Genomic DNA, 26,536 nt, shown 5'->3' with positions numbered 1-26,536 from the left:
ACAGCTATCCTTCTTCTTCTTCTTAGATTAGTATCACAGCTATCCCTCTTCTTCTTCTTGGATTAGTCTCACAGCTATCCCTCTTCTTCTTCTTGGATTAGTATCACAGCTAACCTCCTTCTTCTTCTTGGATTAGTCTCACAGCTATCCCTCTTCTTCTTCTTGGATTAGTCTCACAGCTATCCCTCTTCTTCTTCTTGGATTAGTATCACAGCTATCCCTCTTCTTCTTCTTGGATTAGTATCACAGCTATCCTTCTTCTTCTTCTTGGATTAGTATCACAGCTATCCCTCTTCTTCTTCTTGGATTAGTATCACAGCTATCCCTCTTCTTCTTCTTGGATTAGTATCACAGCTATCCCTCTTCTTCTTCTTGGATTAGTATCTCAGCTATCCTTCTTCTTCTTCTTGGATTAGTATCACATCTATCCCTCTTCTTCTTCTTCTTGGATTAGTATCACAGCTATCCCTCTTCTTCTTCTTGGATTAGTATCACAGCTATCCCTCTTCTTGGATTAGTACCACAGCTATCCTCCTTCTTCTTCTTAGATTAGTATCACAGCTATCCTCCTTCTTCTTCTTCTTGGATTAGTACCACAGCTATCCTCCTTCTTCTTCTTGGATTAGTATCACAGCTATCCCTCTTCTTCTTCTTAGATTAGTACCACAGCTATCCTCCTTCTTCTTCTTGGATTAGTATCACAGCTATCCCTCTTCTTCTTCTTCTTGGATTAGTACCACAGCTATCCCTCTTCTTCTTCTTGGATTAGTACCACAGCTATCCTCCTTCTTCTTCTTGGATTAGTATCACATCTATCCCTCTTCTTCTTCTTCTTGGATTAGTATCACAGCTATCCCTCTTCTTCTTCTTGGATTAGTATCACAGCTATCCCTCTTCTTGGATTAGTACCACAGCTATCCTCCTTCTTCTTCTTGGATTAGTATCACAGCTATCCCTCTTCTTCTTCTTGGATTAGTATCACAGCTATCCCTCTTCTTCTTCTTGGATTAGTATCACAGCTATCCCTCTTCTTCTTCTTGGATTAGTATCACAGCTATCCCTCTTCTTCTTCTTAGATTGGTATCACAGCTAACCTCCTTCTTCTTCTTCTTGGATTAGTATCTCAGCTATCCCTCTTCTTCTTGGATTAGTCTCACAGCTAACCTCCTTCTTCTTCTTGGATTAGTATCACAGCTATCCCTCTTCTTCTTCTTAGATTGGTATCACAGCTAACCTCCTTCTTCTTCTTCTTGGATTAGTATCTCAGCTATCCCTCTTCTTCTTGGATTAGTCTCACAGCTAACCTCCTTCTTCTTCTTGGATTAGTATCACAGCTATCCTTCTTCTTCTTCTTAGATTAGTATCACAGCTATCCCCCTTCTTCTTCTTGGATTAGTATCACAGCATCCTTCTTCTTCTTGGATTAGTATCACAGCATCCTTCTTCTTCTTGGATTAGTCTCACAGCTATCCCTCTTCTTCTTCTTGGATTAGTCTCACAGCTATCCCTCTTCTTCTTCTTGGATTAGTATCACAGCTATCCCTCTTCTTCTTCTTGGATTAGTATCACAGCTATCCCTCTTCTTGGATTAGTATCACAGCTATCCCTCTTCTTCTTCTTGGATTAGTCTCACAGCTATCCCTCTTCTTCTTCTTGGATTAGTATCACAGCATCCTTCTTCTTCTTGGATTAGTCTCACAGCTATCCCTCTTCTTCTTCTTGGATTAGTCTCACAGCTATCCCTCTTCTTCTTCTTGGATTAGTATCACAGCTATCCCCCTTCTTCCTCTTGGATTAGTATTATAGCTATCCCTCTTCTTCTTCTTGGATTAGTCTCACAGCTATCCCCCTTCTTCCTCTTGGATTAGTATCACAGCTATCCCTCTTCTTCTTCTTGGATTAGTCTCACAGCTATCCCCCTTCTTCCTCTTAGATTAGTATCACAGCTATCCCCCTTCTTCCTCTTGGATTAGTATTATAGCTATCCCTCTTCTTCTTCTTGGATTAGTATCACAGCTATCCCCCTTCTTCCTCTTGGATTAGTATCACAGCTATCCCTCTTCTTCTTCTTGGATTAGTATCACAGCATCCTTCTTCTTCTTGGATTAGTCTCACAGCTATCCCCCTTCTTCCTCTTAGATTAGTATCACAGCTATCCCTCTTCTTCTTCTTGGATTAGTCTCACAGCTATCCTTCTTCTTCTTCTTGGATTAGTATCACAGCATCCTTCTTCTTCTTGGATTAGTATCACAGCTATCCCTCTTCTTCTTCTTGGATTAGTATCACAGCTATCCCTCTTCTTCTTCTTGGATTAGTCTCACAGCTATCCCTCTTCTTCTTCTTGGATTAGTATCACAGCTATCCCTCTTCTTCTTCTTGGATTAGTCTCACAGCTATCCCTCTTCTTCTTCTTGGATTAGTATCACAGCTATCCTTCTTCTTCTTCTTGGATTAGTATCACAGCTATCCCTCTTCTTCTTCTTGGATTAGTATCACAGCTATCCTTCTTCTTCTTCTTGGATTAGTATCACAGCTATCCCCCTTCTTCTTCTTGGATTAGTATCACAGCATCCTTCTTCTTCTTGGATTAGTATCACAGCTATCCTTCTTCTTCTTCTTGGATTAGTATCACATCTATCCCTCTTCTTCTTCTTGGATTAGTACCACAGCTATCCTTCTTGGATTAGTATCATAGCTATCCCTCTTCTTCTTCTTGGATTAGTATCACAGCTATCCCTCTTCTTCTTCTTGGATTAGTATCACAGCTATCCTTCTTCTTCTTCTTGGATTAGTATCACATCTATCCCTCTTCTTCTTCTTGGATTAGTACCACAGCTATCCTTCTTGGATTAGTATCATAGCTATCCCTCTTCTTCTTCTTGGATTAGTATCACAGCATCCTTCTTCTTCTTGGATTAGTATCACAGCTATCCTTCTTCTTCTTCTTGGATTAGTATCACATCTATCCCTCTTCTTCTTCTTGGATTAGTATCACATCTATCCTTCTTGGATTAGTACCACAGCTATCCCTCTTCTTCCTCTTGGATTAGTATCACATCTATCCCTCTTCTTCCTCTTGGATTAGTATCACAGCTATCCCTCTTCTTCTTCTTGGATTAGTATCACAGCTATCCCTCTTCTTCTTCTTGGATTAGTCTCACAGCTATCCCTCTTCTTCTTCTTGGATTAGTATCTCAGCTATCCCTCTTCTTCTTCTTGGATTAGTATCACAGCTATCCCTCTTCTTCTTCTTGGATTAGTCTCACAGCTATCCCTCTTCTTCTTCTTGGATTAGTATCACAGCTAACCTCCTTCTTCTTGGATTAGTATCACAGCATCCTTCTTCTTCTTGGATTAGTATCACAGCATCCTTCTTCTTCTTGGATTAGTATCACAGCATCCTTCTTCTTCTTGGATTAGTCTCACAGCATCCTTCTTCTTCTTGGATTAGTCTCACAGCTATCCCTCTTCTTCTTCTTGGATTAGTATCACAGCATCCTTCTTCTTCTTGGATTAGTCTCACAGCTATCCTTCTTCTTCTTCTTGGATTAGTCTCACAGCTATCCTTCTTCTTCTTCTTGGATTAGTCTCACAGCTATCCTCCTTCTTCCTGGATTGGTATCACAGGTCTCCATCTTCTTCCTCTTGGATTTCACTGCATTTTCCTGGCAACTGTTATCCTGAGTGTCCACTAGGTTTTATATTATATCAATATACTCTCTATGACTAGTTTATTTAAATTTTATTTAACCTTTATTTAACTAGGCAAGTCGGTTAAGAACAAATTCTTATTTACAATGATGGCTGACACCAGTCAACCAAGAGCCCTATTTGTTCCACCTCAGGACATGTGGCTATGACTAACAGACTCCTGCAGTACGTCTTGGAGCTGCCAGTTTATTCCAGACAATTCTTCCCCTGGGTGACCATCTTTTGGATTAACCTATCCATTACTGAGCTCTTATTTCATCCTGTACCCTCAACCCCCCTCCCCCCCCCCTTGCTGTCCTTTTTCCTCAGTGTACTCCTCAATTCTCAACAAGAATGGAACACTGTGGACTAATGGAATTTGTATTGTGCTCTGTCACTCACAGAGACAGTCTGGGCTTTAGAGGGACCATGCTGCAGTGTGCTGATAGTTGAAGCAGAACATTCCACTCTCCAGGCAATCTCAGAAACGGGTCAAGCAGGCAGGGTATAGCTATACTGTATCCATCACTGAGCTTGCATTCCTTGAAATAATATTATCTCGAAAGGGCTATGTGGAATATCATAATCACTCTCTTGATGTATATTCTCACTATTTGTTTCCAGTGGGATTTTAAACATGGGGATTTATCTGTGCACCCTGCCTGGCTCACCAATGGGTCACCACCACTCAGTGGAACAAAGAATTATAACAAGCCCATTGACACATGCATTGTAGAGTTTTATGGGCCATTTCAACCGAAGAATCAAGGTTCCCTAAAAGATTGAGTAAGAGCCAGCCCTTTCTAATTTGTAACATTGTAACCCGGATTTGTCTGAGTGGCAGGGAGAGTGGGTACAAGCTCTGGTTATTTCAAACGTTGATTGCAGTGCTTTCATCATGCTCTTCATTCTCCTCATCTTTCTCAACATTCTCCTACAGAACATTCTCCTGTTTCTCAACATTCTCCTACAGAACATTCTCCTCATGTTTCTCAACATTCTTCTACAGAACATTCTCATGTTTCTCAATATTCTCCTACAGAACATTCTCATGTTTCTCAACATTCTCCTTCAGAACATTATCCTCATGTTTCTCAACATTCTCCTTCAGAACATTATCCTCATGTTTCTCAATATTCTCCTTCAGAACATTCTCCACATGTTTCTCAACATTCTCCTTCAGAACATTATCCTCATGTTTCTCAACATTCTCCTACAGAACATTCTCCATGTTTCTCAACATTCTCCTACAGAACATTCTCATGTTTCTCAACATTCTCCTTCAGAACATTCTCCTCATGTTTCTCAACATTCTCCTACAGAACATTCTCATGTTTCTCAACATTCTCCTTCAGAACATTCTCATGTTTCTCAACATTCTCCTTCAGAACATTCTCCTCATGTTTCTCAACATTCTCCTACAGAACATTCTCATGTTTCTCAACATTCTCCTTCAGAACATTCTCCTCATGTTTCTCAACATTCTCCTACAGAACATTCTCATGTTTCTCAACATTCTCCTACAGAACATGAGCACTGCTTGGTGTCCAACACTTCATCCCAGCCTTTAGAGGATTTGATTAACATTTGACACTTTTATAAGATCTAAGTGATAAATGTGATTGCCTAACCATCAGAGAAAAACTGATTTGGCTTCGTTGTCATGTTCAATGCTATTTCTATTGAATACTTTGGACAGCTGTCTCTAAGTCTAATTTATCTTGAGCATATTTCAAATGCACAAAAATGATATGTCAAAAAGCATCACATTAAATATACGCGATGAAAGCTATTCCGTACATCTGTACGCCATTTTACAGTGGCAGTGTCATTATCTGTGACATGCAATAAAAGATCATGTAACCTTCATTTGTAATTGTCTTGGTGTTCTGTTTTTTTAACTTGCTCCTGAAGTAATTTGGGTGTGCTGTAGCAATTACATATGTGACCGGTTACAGGATATGAGGCATTTGATGCCAGTTCCTACTTCACTGTTGGGCTGTAAATATATACATTCTTCAGAAATGCCTTCTTAAACTTTAATGCGTCTTAATTACAAACTAGTATGTGATTTATAAATATGAATAAAAATGTTGAATTATGAGCCTAGTTTAGCCAAGGAAAAAGCACTGAGCTACAGTATACAGGGAGAAAGAAAGGATCCTTCCTGGCTAGTCATGATTGGTTGAGATAATTAAGAGGTTGGACATGCCGTGAGATCCTGGTCAGTATATCGATAATATTTGCTACCACAGATTTTTTGGAATGATACAGCTTTGGACAACTGCAAAAGTGTTACTAGAGCTCTCGAAAACATTGTTGCTCTGACTTTAGCTGTGTTTTAGTAGAGAGAATACTCTCTGGAGAACAATGCCATGCTGACTCACGTGTTTACATGTGTGGGTGGGGCTAAGGCTTAAGAGGGTGTAAACTATGCGGAAAAGGTGTAAACACAGAAGAGCTCTCTAGGAAGTGCAACAAACTCATGAAAATCTTTCAAAGGGCATTTTTTGCTCCAACTTGTTTCCTTATGTGGGATAACAAGCTTATTAAGTTTTTCCAGCACCATACGTTTCCCATGTTTCCTTCAACTACATTTTATGTCGACCATTTTGAAGCACTGAGTCTGTACTTTTCATATATTCATAATCATATAGTCATAGTCATGTACTTTTCATAAAATGTAAATAAATAAAACATATCACTTGCGTTTGATTAAAGCCTCAATAGAGACATCTGGACATGATGTGCGATCAAATATCTGAGAATTATATTTCAAAGTAATTATTTTTTATTTCTCTATACTCTTCATTCTCTACAAAAAATATGGAGTACGTTGTAGAGATCAGTCAAAATAAAGACTAATGCTACAGAATGTGTGGAGTACGTTGTAGAGATCAGTCAAAATAAAGACTAACACTACAGAATGTATGGAGTACGTTGTAGAGATCAGTCAAAATAAAGACTAATGCTACAGAATGTGTGGAGTACTTGTAGAGATCAGTCAAAATAAAGACTAACACTACAGAATGTATGGAGTACGTTGTAGAGATCAGTCAAAATAAAGACTAACACTACAGAATGTATGGAGTACGTTGTAGAGATCAGTCAAAATAAAGACTAATGCTACAGAATGTGTGGAGTACGTTGTAGAGATCAGTCAAAATAAAGACTAACACTACAGAATGTATGGAGTACGTTGTAGAGATCAGTCAAAATAAAGACTAACACTACAGAATGTATGGAGTACGTTGTAGAGATCAGTCAAAATAAAGACTAACACTACAGAATGTATGGAGTACGTTGTAGAGATCAGTCAAAATAAAGACTAACACTACAGAATGTGTGGAGTACGTTGTAGAGATCAGTCAAAATAAAGACTAACACTACAGAATGTATGGAGTACGTTGTAGAGATCAGTCAAAATAAAGACTAACACTACAGAATGTATGGAGTACGTTGTAGAGATCAGTCAAAATAAAGACTAATGCTACAGAATGTGTGGAGTACGTTGTAGAGATCAGTCAAAATAAAGACTAACACTACAGAATGTATGGAGTACGTTGTAGAGATCAGTCAAAATAAAGACTAACACTACAGAATGTATGGAGTACGTTGTAGAGATCAGTCAAAATAAAGACTAACACTACAGAATGTATGGAGTACGTTGTAGAGATCAGTCAAAATAAAGACTAACACTACAGAATGTATGGAGTACGTTGTAGAGATCAGTCAAAATAAAGACTAACACTACAGAATGTATGGAGTACGTTGTAGAGATCAGTCAAAATAAAGACTAATGCTACAGAATGTGAAATCTGTTCAAGAGGTACTATGGTTAGTGAATACAGTGGAACTGTATTGTTAATTTGCACCGTAACACTGCCTGACCTAACTTCAATGAAAGAACAGCTTGGTCATAGATTTTCCCCTCTGACCACATTAGTTCAAGCAGTGCTTTCAACCTACTGTACTTCTATAACCTGAGCGTTCATACCCCTCCAGGTCGAACAGCTTTGAAGTCTGTGCCTTAGATGGAACGAGCACCAATATTCTACAATTTTGCACTGCAGCAGAAAGCACTGACTGGCTTCAAGCAATATCAACCAATATCAGTGATTTGACAATGGAGAATGTAAGTCTACAGTATTAACAGGTACATTTTTTTTTAAACACAGTTTTAATTGATAGGATTAATATTACTATTTTGGACAATTGCACACAAAATCCTACCGAAATGTGACGTCCGCTTTTAACCCAACACCGCTGAAAGACATACGTACATACATACACTACCTACCTACCTGCCTACCTACCTACCTACCTACCTACTGTACCTACCTACCTACCTACCTACCTACCTACCTACCTACCTACACACACACATACCTACCTACCTACCTACCTACCTACCTACCTACCTACCTACCTACTGTACCTACCTACTGTACCTACCTACTGTACCTACCTACCTACCTACCTACCTACCTACCTACCTACCTACCTACCTACACACCTACCTACCTACCTACCTACCTACCTACCTACCTACCTACCTACCTACCTACCTACCTACACACATACACTACCTACCTACCTACACACCTACCTACACACCTACCTACCTACCTACCTACCTACCTACCTACCTACCTACGTACCTACCTACCTACCTACCTACCTACCTACCTACCTAACTACCTACCGCCCTACCTACCTACCGCCCTACCTACCTACCTACCTACCTACCTACCTACCTACCTACCTACGTATAGAAAGTATTCATACCCCGCGACTTATTCCACATTTTGTTGTGTTACAGCCTGAATTCAAAATTTATTAAATATCATTTTTTTTCTCTCACCAATCTAATATCCCATAATGACAATGTGAAAACATGTTTTTAGATATGTTTGCAAATGTATTGAAAATGAAATACAGAAATATCTCATTTACATAAGTATTCACTCCCATGAGTCAATACATGTTAGAATCACCTTTGGCAGCGAATACAGGTGTGAGTCTTTCTGGGTAATTCTCTAACAGCTTTGCACACCTGGATTGTACAATATTTGCACATTATTATTTCATGCTAGACAGCCATTTTCAAGTCTTTCCATACGTTTTCAAGCCAATTTAAGTCAAAACTGTAACTAGGCTACTCAGGAACATTCAATGTCTTCTTGGGAAGCAACTCCAGTGTATATTTGACCTTGTGTTTTAGGTTATTGTCCTGCTGAAAGGTGTATTCATCTCCCAGTGTCTGGTGGAAAGCAGACTGAAACATAGCACGTTGTATTCAGGACAAAAAGCAGTATTACTTTAGTGCCTTGTTGCAAACAGGATGCATGTTTTGGAATATTCTGTACAGGCTTCCTTCTTTTCACTTTGTCAATTAGGTTAGTATTGTGGAGTAACTACAATGTTGTTGATCCATCCTCAGGTTTCTCCTATCACAGCCATTAAACATCTGTAACTGTTTTAAAGTCACCATTGGTCTCATGGTGAAATCCCTGAGCGGTTTCCTTCCTCTCCGGCAACTGAGTCAGGAAGGACGCCTGTATCTTTGTAGTGACTGGGTGATACACCATCCAAAGTGTAATTAATAACTTCACCATGCTCAAATGCGTATTCGGTGTCTACTTTTTTAAATGTGTTACCATTCTACCAATTGGTGCCCTTTGCGAGGCATTGGAAAACCTCCCTGGTCTTTGTGGTTGAATCTTTGTTTGAAATTCACTGCTCAACTGAGGAATCTTACAGATAATTGTATGTGTGGGGTACAGAGATGAGGTAGTCATTCAAAAATCAAGTCCATGCAACTTATTATATGACTTTTTAAGCAATTATTTTTAGGCTAGCCATAACAAACTTATTTAGGCTAGCCATAACAAAGTTATTTAGGTGTTGCCATAACAAACTTATTTAGGCTAGCCATAACAAACTTATTTAGGCGTTGCCATAACAAACTTATTTAGGCTAGCCATAACAAACTTATTTAGGCGTTGCCATAACAAACTTATTTAGGCGTTGCCATAACAAAGGTGTTGAATATTTATTGACTCAAGACATTTCAACTTTAAATTTTTAAATAATTTGTAAAAATGTTAAAAATATATATATAATTCCACTTTAACATTATGTGGTATTGTGTGAAGACCAGTGACACAACATCTAAATGTAATCTATTTGAAATTCAGGCTGATACACAACAAGTGAAGGCACTGTACATATACAGGTTTTGGAGAGGTGCGGGTGCCTGCCACGCTGGGAGCTGTCGTGGTAGAATTTCCCAAAGGCCAAATACTACCTTGAGACGCACACAAGTTACTCACAACAGAAGATTTGTGCCGAGCTCCTAGTGGCATTCGAATATTTAAATCCTCCTATTCCTATATCATTACTATCATAATGATCCGCTCCCTCTCTTCTAGAAAGAGGTATTCATGGGCATAATGAATTACTGCCTTGTAGTTAATCCATCATTTAATACTCACATGCTCGCTAGTGTTTAGCTATCTCATTTTCACGATCTCCTTTTGATTAGCACACTGATGATCTATCTGCCTGCCTCTCTAAAGATCCATCCACGCTGCTCTGAGCTGCACAACCACACAGCTGGGTTTTTTTATTTTTTATTTTTTTAATTCAGCCGTGCGTCACCTAATTATGGATAAGGAGTCTGATTGCTAAACGTCCAATCAGGATGTGATTGTGAGAGGAGCTTGGGGAGCAGAACTCTTTTGGCTTTTATTGTGGTGACCAACAACCTATAAATAGACTGTGACATCCTCTGGGCCCTGACATGTTCATCAATTGAGACTTCATATGATATAGCAGCTGACTTTCAGCTTCCTTAATAGGATGTTAGTTGTTGGTTTGATCATGGGACAGTAATTACATTACAGCTGGTGTGACCATGTGACAGTAATGTATTACAGCTGGTTTGATCATGTGACAGTAATGTATTAGAGATGGGTTGACCATGTGACAGTAATGTATTAGAGCTGGTTTGACCATGTGACAGTAATGTATTAGAGCTGGTTTGACCATGTGACAGTAATGTATTAAAGCTGGTTTGACCATGTGACAGTAATGTATTAGAGATGGTTTGACCATGTGACAGTAATGTATTAGAGATGGTTTGACCATGTGACAGTAATGTATTAGAGCTGGTTTGACCATGTGACAGAAATGTATTAGAGCTGGTTTGACCATGTGACAGTAATGTATTAGAGCTGGTTTGACCATGTGACAGTAATGTATTAGAGCTGGTTTGACCATGTGACAGTAATGTATTAGAGCTGGTTTGACCATGTGACAGTAATGTATTAGAGCTGGTTTGACCATGTGACAGTAATGTATTAGAGCTGGTTTATAATGTATTACATGTTTTTCTTTATTGTTTTCACCTCTTACAGATGAAAATGATTAACAGATATTGCTCTCCGGATGATCAGGTATGTTCTCATGCAAGGCGCTATAACAATCTACATCTATAACTATCTACAGCTATAACTATCTACATCTATAACTATCTACATCTACAACTATCTACATCTATAACTATCTACATCAATAACTACAACTATCTACATCTACAACTATCTACATCTATAACTATCTACATCAATAACTACAACTATCTACATCTATAACTATCTACATCTATAACTATCTACATCAATAACTACAACTATCTACATCTATAACTATCTACATCTATAACTATCTTCATCTATAACTATCTACATCTATAACTATCTACATCAATAACTATCTACATCTACAACTATCTACATCAATAACTACAACTATCTACATCTATAACTATCTACATCTATAACTATCTTCATCTATAACTATCTACATCTACAACTATCTACATCTACAACTATCTACATCTATAACTATCTGCATCTACAACTATCTACATGTATAACTATCTTCATCTACAACTATCTACAACTATCTACATCTATAACTATCTACAACTATAACTATCTACATCTATATCTACATGTATAACTATCTACATCTATAACTATTTACATCTACAACTATTTACATCTACAACGATCTATAACTACAACTATCTACATCTATAACTATCTACATCTATAACTATTTACATGTATAACTATCTACATCTACAACGATCTATAACTACAACTATCTACATCTAATTATCTACATCTACAACTATCTACATCTATAACTATCTACATCTATAACCATCTACATCTACAACTATCTACAACTATAACTATCTACATCTATATCTACATCTATAACTATCTACATCTATAACTATTTACATCTACAACGATCTATAACTACAACTATCTATAACTATCTACATCTACAACTATCTACATCTAATTATCTACATCTACAACTACCTACATCTATAACTATCTACATGTATAACTATCTACATCTACAACTATCTACATCTACAACTATCTACAACTATAACTATCTACATCTATATCTACATCTATAACTATCTACATCTATAACTATTTACATCTACAACGATCTATAACTACAACTATCTATAACTATCTACATCTACAACTATCTACATCTAATTATCTACATCTACAACTATCTACATCTATAACTATCTACATGTATAACTATCTACATCTACAACGATCTATAACTACAACTATCTACATCTAATTATCTACATCTACAACTATCTACATGTATAACTATCTATAACTACAACTATCTACATCTATAACTATCTACATCTATATCTACATCTATAACTATCTACATCTATAACTATTTACATCTACAACGATCTATAACTACAACTATCTACATCTAATTATCTACAACTATCTACATCTATAACTATCTACATCTACAACTATCTATAACTACAACTATCTACATCTACATCTATAACTATCTACATCTATAAATATCTACATCTATAACTATCTACATCTATAACTTTCTACATCTATACCTATCTACATCTTTAACTATCTACATCTATAACTATTTACATCTACAACGATCTATAACTACAACTATCTACATCTAATTATCTACATCTACAACTATCTACATGTATAACTATCTACATCTACAACTATCTACATCTACAACTATCTACATCTATAACTTTCTACATTTATAACTATCTACATCTACAACTATCTATAACTATCTACATCTACAACTATCTACATCTACAACTATCTACATCTATAACTTTCTACATCTATAACTATCTACATCTACAACTATCTATAACTATCTACATCTACAACTATCTACATCTATAACTTTCTACATCTATAACTATCTACATCTACAACTATCTATAACTATCTACATCTACAACTATCTACATCTACAACTATCTACATCTATAACTTTCTACATCTATAACTATCTACATCTACAACTATCTATAACTATCTACATCTACAACTATCTACATCTACAACTATCTACATCTATAACGTTCTACATCTATAACTATCTACATCTACAACTATCTACATCTACAACTATCTACATCTACAACTATCTACATCTACAACTATCTACATCTACAACTATCTACATCTACAGCTATCTACATCTACAACTATCTACATCTACAACTATCTACATCTATAACTATCTACATCTATAACTATCTACATCTATAACTATCTACATCTATAACTATCTACATCTATAACTATCTACATCTATAACTATCTACATCTACAACTATCTACATCTACAACTATCTACATCAATAGTTACAACTATCTACATCAATAACTACAAGTATCTACATCAATAACTACAACTATCTACATCTATAACTATCTACATCTATAACTATCTACAACTATAACTATCTACATCTACAACTATCTATAACTACAACTATCTATAACTACAACTATCTACATCTATAACTATCTACATCTATAATTATCTACATCTACAACTATCTATAACTACAACTATCTAAATCGAATTATTTACATCTGCAACTATCTACATCTATAACTATCTACATGTATAACTATCTACATCTACAACTATCTACATCTACAACTATCTATAACTACAACTATCTACATCTATAACTATCTACATGTATAACTATCTACATCTATTGCTATCTACATTTATAATTATCTACATCTACAACTATCTACATCTATAACTATCTACATCTATAACTATCTGCATCTATAACTATCTGCATCTATAACTATCTACATCTACAACTATCTACATCTATAACTTTCTACATCTATAACTATCTACATCTATAACTATCTTCATCTATAACTATCTACATCTACAACTATCTATAACTACAACTATCTACATCTATAACTATCTATAACTACAACTATCTACATCTACAACTATCTACATCTATAACTATCTGCATCTACAACTATCTACATGTATAACTATCTTCATCTACAACTATCTACAACTATCTACATCTATAACTATCTACAACTATAACTATCTACATCTATATCTACATGTATAACTATCTACATCTATAACTATTTACATCTACAACTATTTACATCTACAACGATCTATAACTACAACTATCTACATCTATAACTATCTACATCTATAACTATTTACATGTATAACTATCTACATCTACAACGATCTATAACTACAACTATCTACATCTAATTATCTACATCTACAACTATCTACATCTATAACTATCTACATCTATAACCATCTACATCTACAACTATCTACAACTATAACTATCTACATCTATATCTACATCTATAACTATCTACATCTATAACTATTTACATCTACAACGATCTATAACTACAACTATCTATAACTATCTACATCTACAACTATCTACATCTAATTATCTACATCTACAACTACCTACATCTATAACTATCTACATGTATAACTTTCTACATCTACAACTATCTACATCTACAACTATCTACAACTATAACTATCTACATCTATATCTACATCTATAACTATCTACATCTATAACTATTTACATCTACAACGATCTATAACTACAACTATCTATAACTATCTACATCTACAACTATCTACATCTAATTATCTACATCTACAACTATCTACATCTATAACTATCTACATGTATAACTATCTACATCTACAACGATCTATAACTACAACTATCTACATCTAATTATCTACATCTACAACTATCTACATGTATAACTCTCTATAACTACAACTATCTACATCTATAACTATCTACATCTATATCTACATCTATAACTATCTACATCTATAACTATTTACATCTACAACGATCTATAACTACAACTATCTACATCTAATTATCTACAATTATCTACATCTATAACTATCTACATCTACAACTATCTATAACTACAACTATCTACATCTACATCTATAACTATCTACATCTATAACTATCTACATCTATAAATATCTACATCTATAACTATCTACATCTATAACTTTCTACATCTATAACTATCTACATCTATAACTATCTACATCTACAACTATTTACATCTACAACGATCTATAACTACAACTATCTACATCTAATTATCTACATCTACAACTATCTACATGTATAACTTTCTACATCTACAACTATCTACATCTACAACTATCTACATCTATAACTTTCTACATCTATAACTATCTACATCTACAACTATCTATAACTATCTACATCTACAACTATCTACATCTACAACTATCTACATCTATAACTTTCTACATCTATAACTATCTACATCTACAACTATCTATAACTATCTACATCTACAACTATCTACATCTACAACTATCTACATCTATAACTTTCTACATCTATAACTATCTACATCTACAACTATCTACATCTACAACTATCTACATCTACAACTATCTACATCTACAACTATCTACATCTACAACTATCTACATCTACAGCTATCTACATCTACAACTATCTACATCTACAACTATCTACATCTACAACTATCTACATCTATAACTATCTACATCTATAACTATCTACATCTATAACTATCTACATCTATAACTATCTACATCTACAACTATCTACATCTACAACTATCTACATCAATAGTTACAACTATCTACATCAATAACTACAAGTATCTACATCAATAACTACAACTATCTACATCTATAACTATCTACATCTATAACTATCTACATGTATAACTATCTACATCTACAACTATCTACATCTACAACTATCTATAACTACAACTATCTACATCTATAACTATCTACATCTATAACTAGAACTATCTACATCTAGAACTATCTACAGCTACAACTATCTACATCTATAACTATCTACATCTATAACTATCTGCATCTATAACTATCTGCATCTATAACTATCTACATCTACAACTATCTACATCTATAACTTTCTACATCTATAACTATCTACATCTATAACTATCTACATGTATAACTATCTACATGTATAACTATCTACATCTATAACTAGAACTATCTACATCTATAACTATCTACATGTATAACTATCTACATGTATAACTATCTACATCTATAACTATCTACATCTACAACTATCTACATCTACAACTATCTACATCAATAGTTACAACTATCTACATCAATAACTACAAGTATCTACATCAATAACTACAACTATCTACATCTATAACTATCTCCATCTATAACTAGAACTATCTACAGCTACAACTATCTACATCTATAACTATCTACATGTATAACTATCTACATCTATAGCTATCTACATTTATAATTATCTACATCTACAACTATCTACATCTATAACTATCTACATCTACAACTATCTACATCTACAACTATCTACATCTATAACTATCTACATCTACAACTATCTACAACTATCTACATGTATAACTATCTACATCTACAACTATCTGCATCTATAACTATCTACATCTACAGCTATCTACATCTCTAACTATCTACATCTATAACTATCTACATCTATAAATATCTACATCTATAAATATCTACATCTATAACTATCTACATCTTTAACTATCTACATCTATAACTAGAACTATCTACATCTAGAACTATCTACAGCTACAACTATCTACATCTATAACTATCTACATCTATAACTATCTACATCTACAACTATCTATAACTACAACTATCTACATCTATAACTATCTACATCTACAACTATCTACATCTATAACTATCTACATGTATAACTATCTACATCTATTGCTATCTACATTTATAATTATCTACATCTACAACTATCTACATCTATAACTATCTACATCTATAACTATCTGCATCTATAACTATCTGCATCTATAACTATCTACATCTACAACTATCTACATCTATAACTTTCTACATCTATAACTATCTACATCTATAACTATCTACATGTATAACTATCTACATGTATAACTATCTACATCTATACCTAGAACTTTCTACATCTATAACTATCTACATGTATAACTATCTACATCTATAACTATCTACATCTACAACTATCTACATCTACAACTATCTACATCAATAGTTACAACTATCTACATCAATAACTACAAGTATCTACATCAATAACTACAACTATCTACATCTATAACTATCTCCATCTATAACTAGAACTATCTACATCTATAACTATCTACATGTATAACTATCTACATCTATAGCTATCTACATTTATAATTATCTACATCTACAACTATCTACATCTATAACTATCTACATCTATAACTATCTGCATCTATAACTATCTGCATCTATAACTATCTACATCTACAACTATCTACATCTATAACTATCTACATCTACAACTATCTACAACTATCTACATGTATAACTATCTACATCTACAACTATCTGCATCTATAACTATCTACATCTACAGCTATCTACATCTACAGCTATCTACATCTATAACTATCTACATCTATAACTATCTACATCTATAACTATCTACATCTATAACTATCTACATCTATAACTAGAACTATCTACATCTAGAACTATCTACAGCTACAACTATCTACATCTATAACTATCTACATCTATAACTATCTACATCTACAACTATCTATAACTACAACTATCTACATCTATAACTATCTACATCTACAACTATCTACATCTACAGCTATCTACATCTACAGCTATCTACATCTATAACTTTCTACATCTATAACTATCTACATCTATAACTATCTACATCTATAACTATCTACAGCTACAACTATCTACATCTACAACTATCTACATCTATAACTTTCTACATCTATAACTATCTACATCTATAACTATCTACATCTACAACTATCTACATCTACAACTATCTACATCTACAACTATCTACATCTATAACTATCTACATCAATAACTATCTACATCTACTACTATATACATCAATAACTACAACTATCTACATCTTTAACTATCTACATCTATAACTATCTTCATCTATAACTATCTACAGCTATAACTATCTACATCTACAACTATCTATAACTACAACTATCTACATCTACAACTATCTACATCTATAACTATCTGTATCTACAACTATCTACATGTATAACTATCTTCATCTACAACTATCTACATCTACAACTATCTACATCTATAACTATCTACAACTATAACTATCTACATCTATATCTACATCTATAACTATCTACATCTATAACTATTTACATCTACAACTATTTACATCTACAACTATTTACATCTACAACAATCTATAACTACAACTATCTACATCTATAACTATCTACATCTATAACTATCTACATCTACAACGATCTATAACTACAACTATCTACATCTAATTATCTACATCTACAACTATCTACATCTATAACTATCTACATCTATAACTATCTACATCTACAACTATCTACAACTATAACTATCTACATCTATATCTACATCTAAAACTATCTACATCTATAACTATTTACATCTACAACGATCTATAACTACAACTATCTATAACTATCTACATCTACAACTATCTACATCTAATTATCTACATCTACAACTATCTACATCTATAACTATCTACATGTATAACTATCTACATCTACAACTATCTACAACTATAACTATCTATATCTATATCTACATCTATAACTATCTACATCTATAACTATTTACATCTACAACGATCTATAACTACAACTATCTACATCTAATTATCTACAACTATCTACATCTATAACTATCTACATCTACAACTATCTATAACTACAACTATCTACATCTACATCTATAACTATCTACATCTATAACTATCTACATCTATAAATATCTACATCTATGACTATCTACATCTATAACTTTCTACATCTATAACTATCTACATCTATAACTATCTACATCTATAACTATTTACATCTACAACGATCTATAACTACAACTATCTACATCTAATTATCTACATCTACAACTATCTACATGTATAACTTTCTACATCTACAACTATCTACATCTACAACTATCTACATCTATAACTTTCTACATCTATAACTATCTACATCTACAACTATCTATAACTATCTACATCTACAACTATCTACATCTACAACTATCTACATCTATAACTTTCTACATCTATAACTATCTACATCTACAACTATCTATAACTATCTACATCTACAACTATCTACATCTACAACTATCTACATCTATAACTTTCTACATCTATAACTATCTACATCTACAACTATCTACATCTACAACTATCTACATCTACAACTATCTACATCTACAACTATCTACATCTACAACTATCTACATCTACAGCTATCTACATCTACAACTATCTACATCTACAACTATCTACATCTACAACTATCTACATCTATAACTATCTACATCTATAACTATCTACATCTATAACTATCTACATCTATAACTATCTACATCTACAACTATCTACATCTACAACTATCTACATCAATAGTTACAACTATCTACATCAATAACTACAAGTATCTACATCAATAACTACAACTATCTACATCTATAACTATCTACATCTATAACTATCTACATGTATAACTATCTACATCTACAACTATCTACATCTACAACTATCTATAACTACAACTATCTACATCTATAACTATCTACATCTATAACTAGAACTATCTACATCTAGAACTATCTACAGCTACAACTATCTACATCTATAACTATCTACATCTATAACTATCTGCATCTATAACTATCTGCATCTATAACTATCTACATCTACAACTATCTACATCTATAACTTTCTACATCTATAACTATCTACATCTATAACTATCTACATGTATAACTATCTACATGTATAACTATCTACATCTATAACTAGAACTATCTACATCTATAACTATCTACATGTATAACTATCTACATCTATAACTATCTACATCTACAACTATCTACATCTACAACTATCTACATCAATAGTTACAACTATCTACATCAATAACTACAAGTATCTACATCAATAACTACAACTATCTACATCTATAACTATCTCCATCTATAACTAGAACTATCTACAGCTACAACTATCTACATCTATAACTATCTACATGTATAACTATCTACATCTATAGCTATCTACATTTATAATTATCTACATCTACAACTATCTACATCTATAACTATCTACATCTACAACTATCTACATCTACAACTATCTACATCTATAACTATCTACATCTACAACTATCTACAACTATCTACATGTATAACTATCTACATCTACAACTATCTGCATCTATAACTATCTACATCTACAGCTATCTACATCTCTAACTATCTACATCTATAACTATCTACATCTATAAATATCTACATCTATAACTATCTACATCTATAACTATCTACATCTTTAACTATCTACATCTATAACTAGAACTATCTACATCTAGAACTATCTACAGCTACAACTATCTACATCTATAACTATCTACATCTATAACTATCTACATCTACAACTATCTATAACTACAACTATCTACATCTATAACTATCTACATCTACAACTATCTACATCTATAACTATCTACATGTATAACTATCTACATCTATTGCTATCTACATTTATAATTATCTACATCTACAACTATCTACATCTATAACTATCTACATCTATAACTATCTGCATCTATAACTATCTGCATCTATAACTATCTACATCTACAACTATCTACATCTATAACTTTCTACATCTATAACTATCTACATCTATAACTATCTACATGTATAACTATCTACATGTATAACTATCTACATCTATAACTAGAACTTTCTACATCTATAGCTATCTACATGTATAACTATCTACATCTATAACTATCTACATCTACAACTATCTACATCTACAACTATCTACATCAATAGTTACAACTATCTACATCAATAACTACAAGTATCTACATCAATAACTACAACTATCTACATCTATAACTATCTCCATCTATAACTAGAACTATCTACATCTATAACTATCTACATGTATAACTATCTACATCTATAGCTATCTACATTTATAATTATCTACATCTACAACTATCTACATCTATAACTATCTACATCTATAACTATCTGCATCTATAACTATCTGCATCTATAACTATCTACATCTACAACTATCTACATCTATAACTATCTACATGTACAACTATCTACAACTATCTACATGTATAACTATCTACATCTACAACTATCTGCATCTATAACTATCTACATCTACAGCTATCTACATCTACAGCTATCTACATCTATAACTATCTACATCTATAACTATCTACATCTATAAATATCTACATCTATAACTATCTACATCTATAACTATCTACATCTATAACTATCTACATCTATAACTAGAACTATCTACATCTAGAACTATCTACAGCTACAACTATCTACATCTATAACTATCTACATCTATAACTATCTACATCTACAACTATCTATAACTACAACTATCTACATCTATAACTATCTACATCTACAACTATCTACATCTACAGCTATCTACATCTACAGCTATCTACATCTATAACTTTCTACATCTATAACTATCTACATCTATAACTATCTACATCTATAACTATCTACAGCTACAACTATCTACATCTACAACTATCTACATCTATAACTTTCTACATCTATAACTATCTACATCTATAACTATCTACATCTACAACTATCTACATCTACAACTATCTACATCTACAACTATCTACATCTATAACTATCTACATCAATAACTATCTACATCTACTACTATATACATCAATAACTACAACTATCTACATCTTTAACTATCTACATCTATAACTATCTTCATCTATAACTATCTACAGCTATAACTATCTACATCTACAACTATCTATAACTACAACTATCTACATCTACAACTATCTACATCTATAACTATCTGTATCTACAACTATCTACATGTATAACTATCTTCATCTACAACTATCTACATCTACAACTATCTACATCTATAACTATCTACAACTATAACTATCTACATCTATATCTACATCTATAACTATCTACATCTATAACTATTTACATCTACAACTATTTACATCTACAACTATTTACATCTACAACAATCTATAACTACAACTATCTACATCTATAACTATCTACATCTATAACTATCTACATCTACAACGATCTATAACTACAACTATCTACATCTAATTATCTACATCTACAACTATCTACATCTATAACTATCTACATCTATAACTATCTACATCTACAACTATCTACAACTATAACTATCTACATCTATATCTACATCTATAACTATCTACATCTATAACTATTTACATCTACAACGATCTATAACTACAACTATCTATAACTATCTACATCTACAACTATCTACATCTAATTATCTACATCTACAACTATCTACATCTATAACTATCTACATGTATAACTATCTACATCTACAACTATCTACAACTATAACTATCTATATCTATATCTACATCTATAACTATCTACATCTATAACTATTTACATCTACAACGATCTATAACTACAACTATCTATAACTATCTACATCTACAACTATCTACATCTAATTATCTACATCTACAACTATCTACATCTATAACTATCTACATGTATAACTATCTACATCTACAACGATCTATAACTACAACTATCTACATCTAATTATCTACATCTACAACTATCTACATGTATAACTATCTATAACTACAACTATCTACATCTATAACTATCTACATCTATAAATATCTACAGCTACAACTATCTACATCTATAACTATCTACATCTTTAACTATCTACATCTTTAACTATCTACATCTATAACTTTCTACATCTATAACTATCTACATCTATAACTATCTACATCTATAACTATTTACATCTACAACGATCTATAACTACAACTATCTACATCTAATTATCTACAACTATCTACATGTATAACTATATACATCTACAACTATCTACATCTACAACTATCTACATCTATAACTTTCTACATCTATAACTATCTACATCTACAACTATCTATAACTATCTACATCTACAACTATCTACATATACAACTATCTACATCTATAACTTTCTACATCTATAACTATCTACATCTACAACTATCTATAACTATCTACATCTACAACTATCTACATCTACAACTATCTACATCTATAACTTTCTACATCTACAACTATCTACATCTACAACTATCTACATCTACAACTATCTACATCTACAACTATCTACATCTACAGCTATCTACATCTACAGCTAACTACATCTACAACTATCTACATCTATAACTATCTACATCTATAACTATCTACATCTACAACTATCTACATCTACAACTATCTACATCTATAACTATCTACATGTATAACTATCTACATCTACAACGATCTATAACTACAACTATCTACATCTAATTATCTACATCTACAACTATCTACATGTATAACTATCTATAACTACAACTATCTACATCTATAACTATCTACATCTATATCTACATCTATAACTATCTACATCTATAACTATTTACATCTACAACGATCTATAACTACAACTATCTACATCTAGTTATCTACAACTATCTACATGCATAACTATCTACATCTACAACTATCTACATCTATAACTATCTACATCTACAACTATCTATAACTACAACTATCTACATCTATAACTATCTACATCTATAACTATCTACATCTATAAATATCTACATCTATAACTATCTACATCTATAACTTTCTACATCTATAACTATCTACATCTATAAATATCTACTGCTACAACTATCTACATCTATAACTATCTACATCTATAACTATCTACATCTATAACTTTCTACATCTATAACTATCTACATCTATAACTATCTACATCTATAACTATTTACATCTACAACGATCTATAACTACAACTATCTACATCTAATTATCTACATCTACAACTATCTACATGTATAACTATCTACATCTACAACTATCTACATCTACAACTATCTACATGTATAACTTTCTACATCTATAACTATCTACATCTACAACTATCTATAACTATCTACATCTACAACTATCTATAACTATCTACATCTACAACTATCTACATCTACAACTATCTACATCTATAACTTTCTACATCTATAACTATCTACATCTACAACTATCTATAACTATCTACATCTACAACTATCTACATCTACAACTATCTACATCTATAACTATCTACATCTACAACTATCTACATCTACAACTATCTACATCTATAACTATCTACATCTATAACTTTCTACATCTACAACTATCTACATCTACAACTATCTACATCTACAACTATCTACATCTACAACTATCTATATCTACATCTACAACTATCTACATCTACAACTATCTACATCTACAGCTATCTACATCTACAACTATCTACATCTATAACTATCTACATCTATAACTATCTCCATCTATAACTATCTACATCTATAACTATCTACATCTATAACTATCTACATCTATAACTATCTACATCTACAACTATCTGCATCTATAACTATCTACATCTATAACTATCTCCATCTATAACTAGAACTATCTACATCTATAACTATCTACAACTATAACTATCTACATCTACAACTATCTATAACTACAACTATCTACATCTACAACTATCTACAGCTACAACTATCTATAACTACAACTATCTACATATATAACTATCTACATCTACAACTATCTATAACTACAACTATCTAAATCTAATTATTTACATCTGCAACTATCTACATCTATAACTATCTACATGTATAACTATCTACATCTACAACTATCTATAACTACAACTATCTACATCTATAACTATCTACATGTATAACTATCTACATCTATTGCTATCTACATTTATAATTATCTACATCTACAACTATCTACATCTATAACTATCTACATCTATAACTATCTGCATCTATAACTATCTGCATCTATAACTATCTACATCTACAACTATCTACATCTATAACTTTCTACATCTATAACTATCTACATCTATAACTATCTACATGTATAACTATCTACATATATAACTATCTACATCTATAACTAGAACTATCTACATCTATAACTATCTACATGTATAACTATCTACATCTATAACTATCTACATCTACAACTATCTACATCTACAACTATCGACATCAATAGTTACAACTATCTACATCAATAACTACAAGTATCTACATCAATAACTACAACTATCTACATCTATAACTATCTCCATCTATAACTAGAACTATCTACATCTATAACTATCTACATGTATAACTATCTACATCTATAGCTATCTACATTTATAATTATCTACATCTACAACTATCTACATCTATAACTATCTACATCTACAACTATCTACAACTATCTACATGTATAACTATCTACATCTATAAATATCTACATCTATAACTATCTACATCTATAACTATCTACATCTATAACTATCTACATCTATAACTAGAACTATCTACATCTAGAACTATCTACATCTACAGCTATCTACATCTACAGCTATCTACATCTATAACTATCTACATCTATAACTATCTACATCTATAAATATCTACATCTATAACTATCTACATCTATAACTATCTACATCTATAACTATCTACATCTATAACTAGAACTATCTACATCTAGAACTATCTACAGCTACAACTATCTACATCTATAACTATCTACATCTACAACTATCTACAACTACAACTATCTACATCTATAACTATCTACATCTACAACTATCTACATCTACAACTATCTACATCTACAGCTATCTACATCTACAGCTATCTACATCTATAACTTTCTACATCTATAACTATCTACATCTATAGCTATCTACAGCTACAACTATCTACATCTACAACTATCTACATCTATAACTTTCTACATCTACAACTATCTACATCTACAACTATCTACATCTACAACTATCTACATCTACAACTATCTACATGTATAACTATCTGCATCTATAACTATCTACATCTATAACTATCTACATCTACATCCGGGCCCCGTGTGGCTCAGTTGGTAGAGCATGGCGCTTGCAACGCCAGGGTTGTGTGTTCGATTCCCACGGGGGGCCAGTACAAAAAAAAAAAAAAAAAAAAAATGAATGAATGTACTTGTAAGTCGCTCTGGATAAGAGCGTCTGCTAAATGTCTTAAATGTAAATGTATAACTATCTACATGTATAACTATCTACATCTACAACTAT

At 32.4% G+C, this 26,536-nt stretch overlaps 1 protein-coding gene across 2 annotated transcripts in view; it reads left to right on the top strand.

Annotated features, from left to right (window-relative positions):
- LOC129811391 (gamma-2-syntrophin-like) overlaps positions 1 to 26,536 on the top strand; it is a 95,933-nt gene that overhangs the window by 36,839 nt on the left and 32,558 nt on the right. For both annotated transcript variants that reach the window (XM_055862659.1, XM_055862660.1), the window contains 2 exons: positions 7,696 to 7,825; positions 11,112 to 11,150. In XM_055862659.1, the coding sequence (XP_055718634.1) occupies positions 7,696 to 7,825; positions 11,112 to 11,150 (169 nt within the window). The remainder of the gene's footprint in view (positions 1 to 7,695; positions 7,826 to 11,111; positions 11,151 to 26,536) is intronic.

Source organism: Salvelinus fontinalis, chromosome 15 (assembly GCF_029448725.1).
Source record: "Salvelinus fontinalis isolate EN_2023a chromosome 15, ASM2944872v1, whole genome shotgun sequence".
Taxonomy (NCBI): Eukaryota; Metazoa; Chordata; class Actinopteri; order Salmoniformes; family Salmonidae; genus Salvelinus; species Salvelinus fontinalis.
This window is presented reverse-complemented; position numbering and strand designations above follow the sequence as displayed.